Consider the following 10,802-nt stretch of genomic DNA (forward strand, 5'->3'; position numbering starts at 1 on the left):
TTAGAGATGATGTTCCTAATCAATAAATGAAAGAGATTGAAATGCCCTCAAACTGAAATCCCAGTGGAGACAACAATCAAAAATGTTCAGCATACAAGCAATTCATGAAAATGTTATCTAAATCTTCATCTTCCTCCTTGCAACGGTGATAGAGAGGATTAGACATCACGCACTTTAGAGATAAACTCAAATTCTTTACATTAAAAAAAAGGTTTTAAACTTATTTTTTTAGAGGAGCTATTATTTTTAATACATGTGAAAATATTAGTATTGTTTACTTATGATTGCTTATATTTTGGTAAGATTCATTTTTTAGCTTGGACCTTATAAATGTCTTATAAGTTCATTTGACTAAAAAAGACTTGTTTGATAAGTGTCACTTTCTTACAGGCTTATAACTTATTTTTACTAACTTATAACATTTTTTATAAATTAATTCAAGTAGCTTATAGCTTAAAACTTACTATAGCTTATCATTTTTTTAAGGAATTATAGCTTATCATTATTATTTCCAATTTTACCGTTATAATCTTAATTGCATATATTTTAATATTTATGACATTCCATTAGTTTACTAGATGTTGGTTATTTCACATTCATTGTACCCACAACTTGCCAACACACGTTCTCTCACTCCCCTTGTGAGTTGAGTTGTGACTGAGACAGACACTTTTTTTCATCTCGCTTGACTCCCTCCACCGTTTGCCGACACCATTCCTCTTGTTTTCGTCTTCAGGTATACTATCCGACCTGTTTCTCTTGCTCTCTTTTTTTCGGTCAATGTTTATGCCACTGTTACTAATATATTATATTATTATTTTTTATGCAAAATTATAAAGTAATAACTTTACCTTTTCCTGATTAACTGTATATTGCTCATGTAATTGGGATTATAAGCAAGATGTTAGTGAAGTCAATTTATGATATTTTTCATGCATGACTAATTAAAAACATAACTCATATCATTAATCAAAATAAGGTACAATCTCAACAATATACCGTGATTAGCCCAAGAAATGGTTGCCCTTACCGGATACTGTTGGGTGACGAGGGAAGGTGGGGACCACCTACATTAGTAGGCAAGAGCAACACTTAGTGAGTGAGATAGACATCACACTTTTACCCAAAAATATTTAAGACAATGAGTTTATGGGTCATTTCACGTATAAAATGTTCAACCTCCGCTTTTTTAGCCAATGTGAGACTTCTAACTTACACTTGCCACACAACAGATAACACAGCAAAGTACCCACCCGCCCGACTATGTTCCTGTTCTCAAACTTTCATATGACAAATAACAAAGTTGTTGTGGAAATCGGTGTAACATTGTATCATCCAACGCTGCCACCCTTCAACGAGGTCGCGACTCTTCACATAGGAAGATGATATGGAACTCAATGTCAATGATAATTTAGCGTTTTTGATATGCCTATAATTAGTGATTTTCTGATAGTTGTGTTATTTCACCAAATTGATCAGTTATAGTTGAAATTAAGTTTATTGGGTTGGTAACACGTCTCTAGCTTCAAAATTGATTGTCATTAACTTTGTTTTTATATTGTAGGAGATAATGGAAAGATTTTTTAAGAGCAAATTGCCTGTGAAAAGGAAACTGCCATCAACTGAGCAACAAACTAATTCTCAAGAGCAACAACTAAGCCTTGTCTCACTATCTCAAGAGCATCAAATTGAAGTTAATTTGGAAGAGTTGCCATTGGATCCTGGGAAGCGGATTAAAATGTCAGCATATCATCCTAATGATCGAGATAAGATACGAAAATTTTATCTACGAAAAGGACCATTCCAGCCTACGAAACACGCTTTTCCCCAAAGAAAAATGGGAAGTTCTTTAAGAAGATTTTGCCCGTCTTGGTATATTGAGTATGGGAATTGGTTAGAGTATAGTATTGAAAAAGATGCTGCTTTTTGTTTTTGTTGTTACCTTTTTAGGCCTGATGTTGGAAAGCAATCGGGTGGTGATTCATTTGTGACGGAAGGATTCTCAAATTGGAAAAAGAAAGAAAGACTTGCATCTCATGCCGGAGGTCCTAATAGTGCTCATAACTTTGCGTGGAAGAAGTGTCAAGATTTCATGAAACAAAATCAGCATATTGAAGTTGTATTATCTAAGCAACAACCGGAACAAATTTGTGACTTGTATCTAAGCCGTTTAACAACTGCAATTGATTGCATTCGCACTATACTAAAGCAAAACGATGACTCAAGTGATTATGTTGATCAAGGTAATTTCCTTGACCTTCTTAAATTTCTTTTTGAGTGCAAAGAATCAAGAAGTCTTGTTGTCTTGGAAAATGCTTCAGAAAATGATCAATTGATCACTCCAACAATTCAGAAGGATATTCTTAATGTAGTTGCTTTGGAAACCACTAATGCTATTATTAGTGATCTTGGAGATGAATTATTTGGTATTCATGTTGATGAAGCTCATGACATATCAAATAAGTGGAAAATGGTTGTTGCTTTGCGTTATGTTAACAAAAAGGGAAGTATTGTTGAACGTTTACTTGGTATTGTTCACGTTAAAGATATTACAGCTTTATCGTTTAAAATGCAAATTGATGAATTGTTTTGCAAACACGGGCTTCGTATATCAAGAATTCGGGGACAAGGTTATGATGGTGCTAGCAAAGTGCCAGAGGTATTTTCTGGTCTCAAAAGTTTGATCTTGGAGGAGAACCCTTATGCATTTTATGTGCATTGTTTTGCTCATCAATTACAACTTACCTTAATTGCTATTGCCAAAAATCACATTCAAGTTGCCTCTCTTTTTAATTCGTTGTCCACTTTATTAAATGTTGTTGGGGCACCATGCAAGCAACATGACGTGCTTCGTGAAAGACAAATAGTCAATGTTAGAGAGGCATTGAGAAAAGGAAAAATTCCTAGTGGACAAGGTTTAGATCAAGAAATTAGTCTTAAACAAGCTACGGATACTTGCTGGAGTTCACATTATGTAAGTCTGATCAATTTGATATTAATGCATTCTGATATAATTGATGTTCTTGAAATTGTGAAAGAAGATGCATTAAATTCAGATCAAAGAGCTGAAGCCAATGGTCTTTTACTTTTGTTTGAGGAGTTTGATTTTGCATTCACATTGCATATGATGAAAAATGTCTTGGGTATATCATATGAATTGTCGCAAACAATTGAAAGAAAAGACCAAGACATCATTAAAGTTATGAATTTGGTTGATATAGTGAAGCAACTGTTACAAACTATGAGGGATAATGGATGGGAGTCTTTATTGCAAGAAGTAATTTTATTTTGTAATACGCATGCCATTAATATTCCTCGCATGGAAAATATATTGTGTCCTAAGGGGAAGTCACGACACGGGGACAAAGCTCAAGCTATTACAATAGAGCATCATTATCGTGTTGAATTATTTTATACTATTGTGGACATGCAACTTCAGGAACTTAATGATCGTTTCACTGTGACAAATACTCGGTTGCTTCTTTGTATGGCTTGTTTGAGTCCAACTAATAAGTTCTCTACTTTTGATAAGACAAGGGTGATGGAATTTGCAAATTTTTATCCTCATGAATTTTCTCCTATTGAGTTACTAATGCTTGATGATCAACTTGAGAATTACATCACTGATGTGCGTAGTGATGATGAATTTGCATCTTTAAAAGGAATCAGTGATCTTTCTGAAAAGTTGGTCAAGACTAGAAAACATATTGTTTATCCATTAGTTTATCTTCTTTTGAAGTTAGCTATGATTTTGCCTGTCGCCACATCAACCACCGAAAGAGCCTTTTCTGCTATGAAGTTTGTGAAGAGTACATTGTGTAATCGAATAGCAGATGAATGGATGAATGATTGTCTAGTGGCTTATATTGAGAAAGATGTGTTCAACAACATTGATAATGAGGTGATCATTCAACAATTTCAAAACATGAAATCGTGTAATGAACAATTATAAGGTATCTATTTACTAGTAGATATGTTACCATTTTATGATTGAATTTGTTTTGATTGTTATTTCATGATCACAGTTAATATTATTTTAGGCTGATAGCTTCTACTAGGCCACATTCATCATATCATAGAAGAAAAGTGAAAGAAGATATAAGCTCTCTCATTGGTCTGATCATTTTGAAGAACACCGCAAGTTATGAAGGAGCAGGCACAAGTATTGAATAGCTAGCTCATTGCAACTTTCAGGAGCATCACACTATGTCTTCCATAAAAGGATACCAAAATATTGGAACATTGTTTTTGTCGGTATTGTTACTGTGGTCATTCATCTGATCATTTGATGTTATTTGCGATGCTGAATAGGAAGCAACAATCTAAGAGTCTTGAATCCGTCTCAGCTATATGATTTTGTAAATTAACTTTCAGGTAACAGTTGGAATTCCTTTATTTTATCTGTTTTTCCCTTTAGTTAGGCGTTGTTCAGGAGTTATAGAAAAAATATCTTATTTTCGTTCTTATGAGGCTTGTTCAATCTTTTTGAATGAAATTACTGGTGGTGTTTTTTTACAAGCTCAAAACTGTGTTGACTGCTCAATCACTAAATTTGACCAAAACAAAGTACTGTATATTATTTCATAACCACCATTAATCAAATTACTCTCCAACTTGCCTTGAGTTTGATCAACTGAATTGATTTCTGTTTGTAACATTGGAGATCAACTTGATTATTAGATGTGCCAAAACGAATTGAGTTGCATTCCGTTCCGTTAAATTGCTTAAAATCACTTGTAATAGATAGCATGAATCACTGGAAAGTTTAATTTGTGACAGAGACATGTAGAGACGAAGCTTGAAATGATCAGTCGGAGGGACCATATAATTGAATGTGGGATTTATTTTATAAATTTGATTTTGTATTACTGATGCATGAATTACCAAGTTTTCATCTTTCCTACGTTTTCTTTGATGATTTTGCTCCAAGCCTACAGCCCCTTTCTTTTTCAATTTTTGTCAAACTGCGACACTTTTTTTTGTATGAACGTGTATCCTATGCGTGCAACCGCAAAGTTGAATCCCTGATAGAGCCGATGGGCGATGATTGGTTACAATTTCAAATCCGTTATTATATGTTTGCTCTGTTTTTGTTGTTTTTAATGTTGAAACGGTCATTCTTTACCATGGGCAATGAATTTTGATGTATTGGGGGTATCCATATTTGTAGAAGCTTTCATCTTTGTGTTTATGTCAATTGTTGATTTAGTTTATGCATGGCGGAAGGGAGCATTAGAATTGTCTTAATTCTTGAATATTTAGACAATTAAACAAAACATTGAGAAAGTTATGGATTCCATCGAGTTTCCCTTGTATTTTTTGTGAATGACAAATGCTAATGTTATATTGAGGGTGAAGATCTATTGTATTCATGGTGCATCTTTCTTTTGGTTGTATAGCGCACCTTTCTTATTTGTCAAATCTATGAGACTGTTTTGTCACAACGTAGCTATTTTTAAGGGAAAACCATCATTTTGGTTCCTGAAAGTGTAATGCGTCCGACATATTAGTAACTTGGAAGAAAAAAAAAACTGAGTAAATTCCTAAGCTTTCACTTTGTTGTTCACTTTAGTCCCTCTTGTTAACCATTGATGTTAACTCAATCAAAAATATCAGCGTGGCTACTGATAAGAACCAAACGACATAATAACTTGTACAAGTGACCAAAATGTAAGAAAGTTAAAGAAAATAAATCTTTTTATTCTTATAGTGAGGTGCCTATTCTCCTATCCCACTGCTCAGGTTAGAGATATTAAATTACGTTACTGTTGAATCTTCAATCTGAATTTGTTGAGAAGCTATAGGCAGAAGTCCTAGAAACCCTAAATACTCTATTTTACTAATGGCTCAACATGGTGTGGTATACCTTCTATCTCTTTGGTTCATTTTTTTATTTTAATTTATGTTTTTTATTCGTTCCTTTTTTTTTTTCCGTTCTATTTCCTGAGTTCCTAGTCCTTTTTTTTTCTTTATTTCCTTATAATCACTTCTACAGTATTTTTATTCTGTCAATGATCTCATTTGAAAGACAACTGGGACATATACGCAGCATATATTAAAATCCATATATGATGTATCACATACATGCTTGCATGTGGGCATGATGCAATTAGGAAACTTAACATTTATAGTAGTTTGAATTTCGTTGCAAGAAATTCATGTTTCACAGGTGTACATAGACTGAAATATTGGAAATTCAATTTTTTTAATAAAAAAAAAAAAAAAAAAAAACTGAAATATTGCAGCTGAATACAAACTTGAGCAAAACCGTAATTTAACAAAGACAGAATACTGCAAGTATTAAAATCTTCAGTTCTTAAAAAATTGTGGTTGGAAACAAATTCATAGAGGAAATAATTTCCAAAAGCTTTCTTAGGAAGCTGAAAAAAATAAATAAAGTAAAGCAAAACAATGACGATCAAACTAAAAAATTATTATTACAAGCGCTGCTTTGAAACAAAACATATCAAAGATCCCATGTACGCTAACATGTTTAATCCTAGTATTTAAAACAGTTATTTGTAAGAACTATGATACATAGACATCCTTAGGTGGCAATACATCCCATTGACACCCACACAAAAATCTGAGCTAAATTAGTTCTAATTCTATGCAAAGACCAAGGCCAACTGCACTTTATGACAGGTACTTTTCAGTTTCTAATGCAATATAAACAAGCAAGCATAGTTCATGTTTAATGCAGAAGCCAAGTCAATGACTCTTTACGACCTATGAAAACATGTGGTAGGCTGTATTACAATCATAAATAAAGCATCTTAATAGAGGGAGAAAAAACACAAATTTTGGGTAGACTTTTCATTTAGTTCCACATATAGATAGCATTTGCAAGCATACAATAAGCTAAATCCAAGTTTTGTTACCAAAATCGACCAATGACATTATGTCGATTTCTGTTCAAATGAATTTTGAATGGAGCAGTATGAAACATAAAGCGTGTTTCATTAATTCATGAAAATAATTGCAATATTAGGCAAATAAAGTTGCATAACATTGTACACTTGCACTCACCGACTCACGTATACTAATGTTCATATTCATGTATTCCCCCACTATCGTTTAAAAAAATCAATTTGGCGTGTTGCTACACAGTCAAAGATCCAAAGGAAGTAGAGGACACAACAGGGAGATATATAACAATGTGAAATCAAGACAGTGGAACAAAATAACACCACCTTCAAACCCAAGTTAAAGTTTGATATTACAAATTTCGATGTTTCTTCAACGGTTGGTCACAAAATATGTAGTTGACAATAAAACGACCTACTTAATGTACTAAAGCATGTTACCAACGTTAGGAATCCACCAGAGCTGAATTTCAGGTTGATTTCACGAAATGGGTAGCTAGCAATTTGGCAATCTCGGTGAAGACCACTTTATCTTTCCCATCGAAAATGGTCTTCAGTTTGTCATCACAAAAGATCTCCTTCTTGTTATTAGGATTCTGCAAAACAATATCTCTGTTAAGCCATTTTGTAAACAGCCACACCACAAAGAGACAAAAAGGAGGATAAGTTTGATAATCCAAGACAAACTATCCTGCTGATGTTAAGCAATATACCATGAAGCAAACAAACAATTTAAGAAAGAGAAAAAAGATGAAAACAAAACAGAGTATAGCAGAATAAAATCCAACAATGATTACAATAGTTACCAGCAGCTAACAAATGAACCAAAGAAACAAACATCTCAAAGCTAAGGATATCATTTATAGGAACATGAGAAACCTGCCATCTACTACTAATCAAATTGTAACCATCCCACCATCGCAAGGGCTTCAAACGGGTTAGACCAGACAACAGAACTCAAACCTGTGACCTCCAAAAATCAGACAACAGCAACTCTAGCCATCACATCAAGACTCCGATTTCAAACTATCATTACATCACAGAATGCATACTAAATATCTCACAGCAATGTAGCAACACATTTTCTTTCTTTTAAATAAACTTTAGCAATGACCTATGAAGCACCGACACAACCAGTAAAATTTAAGAAAATGACATAACTGAATGTAATCAAATGTGTTGTGTCAGTGTCAGACACGTGCCGAATGCCGGACACACCTTCAATCAGAAGTGTCAAGTGTTATTGAGGCAACGACTACATTAACTACATTGTTTCTTAATGATTCTATACTTTCCAGACGCAACATCACAATGAAACAGATAAGCTCAATACAAATTACAATTCATTTTTAATTTCAAAAATCATACGAAACAGGACGCAACAACAATATCAAATCACAAGATTCAAAAAATATCCCTAAAACACACCAATGCGATTACAACAAACAATAACCAAATCAAATAGCGCAAAATCAATCCATAAAACCTAATCAAAGTTTTTTATTCAGTATCAAAATAAATTTCAAACGAGAAATGAAAAAATAAAATCGAAGATCGCAAAGTGAAAATAGAAGCATTGAGTGAAAACGAAAACAAAACCTGAAGATTCTGCAGCTTGATATACTCCCAAACTTTCTTAACAGCTTCAGTCCGCGAAACTTCAGGCGCACCGATGAAATTACCGAGCTCAGAAGTGACCTGAACTACCTTCTGTATCCCTCCGGTACTCTTGCTCGTAACCGTTTTCTTCACCGCGGTTTTCTTCACGACGGTTGTGGATGCAGCTCCGGCGGATGTAGCCGCCTTCTTCGTCGCTCCTTTCGCCGCCGCCATTAACATTCTGCCGGCGAATGCTCCGAAAACCCTAGCTGGTGCCATGATCGCGATGAGAAAAATGTGTTTTTTCAGTTTCAAAATGCTAAAACCCTAGAGAGAGAGTGTGGGTGGTGTTTTTTTCTATTTCAGTTTGTTGAAATGAACCTTGATTTTAGCTTTGGAACTTTTCGATATTTGTTAGTTCTTGCAATAGGATACACGTGGCGGGTTTTAATTGGATCGTAGTTGTAGGGTTTTTGTAGGGTTTTATGTGAGTGGGTAATTGCTTCTATTGCACTCTTTAAACATTTTAAATTAGAAAATTATTTTTTATAAAACTTAAATAGTTTAATTTTCAATGCATTGAATATACATATTTTTATAAATTTTTAATGCATTGAATAGATATGTTTTTATAAAAAAGTTATTACTTCCGTTTCTTTTTAATTGTCACATTTTGACATTTTACACAAACCAAAACAATCAACAATTGATACTACTTTTGATGCAATAAGCTATACTTTTACTATGATGACCTTATTCATTTAATATATCATTTCATATATTTTTTTCTCCGCAATAAATAACTAAGGACAATATTGGTAAAACAACATTTAATGTTGCATTGAACTTTGAAAATGACAGTTAAATAGAAACAAAAATTTTCTCCAAAAGTTACAGTTATAAAGAAACGGAGAGAGTACCATTTAAGATTTTAAAGAGTACTTGGGGCATTCGTTAACATTTTCATTTGTGGAATTGTCGTTTCAATGCCTACCGTTATAGTTTTTTTTGTGGTGATGATCGATGTTTGAACCTCGAACCTTGAATATTTAATGCATTGTTCATACCAACTGAGCTAAGTTCACGAGGACCTATCGTTATAGATTATATCACCACCATTCATTCAATTTTCTAAATTGCTATAAAAAGAAGGGGGAAAAAATTGATTTTCCCCTTCTTGTTTTCCCGCTAGTTTTGTTTGTCTTTTTTTCATGTGAGAGTTTTGGTTTGTATAATTTCATGGATTTATTAGTTAAAACCTAAAATTACCAATTTAACAATCTAAAATGAATTGTTCAATTTAGATGAACGGAACCAACAGATATGGTGACATTGATGAAATGGTGGGGTATCCAAAAAAATTGGAAAAGTATGATCAATTAATTTTTTTGGTGTACCACTGAAATTTAGGCTATAATTACGTTGCACTTATTAGACCAAACTGATGGAATACATGTATGGATTTGAGTCTTCCATTTCAAGCAATAACGTTTTCCTTGCTGCTGTAACTTTTGTTGAAGACCTTGCAAAAGAAAGAGGCAATTTGGTCGCAACAAGAAATAGTATCCATGACCAATGTTGATCCTAAAAACGACAAAACAGGAAGAAGAAGCAAACTCTTGTTTAGGGCAATGTCCAAATTGAATTTGGAAAGGAGGAAATTACTAGAGGAAAAGGGGGCCTTAAAATGTGCATTAAAGAAGGTAAGACAATATATGCAAGTTCTAATGAGTTTGAACTCCAAGAAAAATATGAAATGGACTGATCCAACGTGAGGTTAATGGCAACGTGAGGTTAATGGCAACGTTTAGCATGGGAAAATTGGCATATTTCCCCATCTTAGGTCAATTTAACAAGGGCCATTGATTTAATGTTAACAGAGATCAATGGATAAGATTGTTCTTAAATATTTACCTTGAACTTGGATGAATTTTAATTTTAAAAAACTGATATACCATTATTTGAAATTGTACAAATCACCTAGGTTTGATATATATTTATAAATTTGGAACATGTTGAAAACAGTGTTGTTTTACTCTCCGTTACCAAATTATTAGTATTTTTTTTTTATCAAAATCAATATTTCATTTTCTTTATTATTTAGAAAAACTCGATAAATGTTAGTATTTAAATTAATATTTCCTCATTCGTTCGGTTTGAAGTCAGAATCACTAACTTCTTTAACGCTGTTCACTAAAATCTGAAGGGTAAATAATTGAAATCTTTTCTTTTTTAAGGAGATTAAGGAAATAAAATCTGAAGTATGAAAATGTTAGTCACATTATTTGGTCTATGTTTTTATATTAAGTTTTTTAATTGAGAATGGGGCTGAAAAAG

At 33.2% G+C, this 10,802-nt stretch overlaps 2 protein-coding genes across 3 annotated transcripts; one reads left to right on the forward strand and one right to left on the reverse strand.

The window, feature by feature from the left end:
• The first annotated feature begins 577 nt into the window (after positions 1-577).
• On the forward strand, positions 578-4,515 carry LOC112421901 (zinc finger MYM-type protein 1). Of its 2 annotated transcripts, none has more exons than XM_024784014.2 (3): positions 578-736; positions 1,565-3,953; positions 4,026-4,515. In XM_024784014.2, exon 2 carries the CDS (start codon positions 1,571-1,573, stop codon positions 3,950-3,952), a length of 2,382 nt encoding a protein of 793 aa, XP_024639782.1. In that variant the 5' UTR covers positions 578-736; positions 1,565-1,570; the 3' UTR covers position 3,953; positions 4,026-4,515. The 2 variants fall into 2 exon arrangements, with proteins under 2 accessions (XP_024639782.1, XP_024639781.1); XM_024784013.2 differs by having other exon boundaries at positions 4,041-4,515.
• Positions 4,516-7,128: 2,613 nt separating this feature from the next.
• Positions 7,129-8,854, reverse strand: LOC11407385 (upstream activation factor subunit UAF30). The gene is made up of 2 exons (XM_003612434.3): positions 8,466-8,854; positions 7,129-7,462 (listed from the first exon to the last, which is right to left on the reverse strand). Exons 1-2 carry the CDS (start codon positions 8,742-8,744, stop codon positions 7,337-7,339), a joined length of 405 nt encoding a protein of 134 aa, XP_003612482.1. The 5' UTR covers positions 8,745-8,854; the 3' UTR covers positions 7,129-7,336.
• Between the last annotated feature and the right edge of the window lie 1,948 nt (positions 8,855-10,802).

This window comes from Medicago truncatula, chromosome 5 (assembly GCF_003473485.1).
Source record: "Medicago truncatula cultivar Jemalong A17 chromosome 5, MtrunA17r5.0-ANR, whole genome shotgun sequence".
Classification (NCBI taxonomy): domain Eukaryota; kingdom Viridiplantae; phylum Streptophyta; class Magnoliopsida; order Fabales; family Fabaceae; genus Medicago; species Medicago truncatula.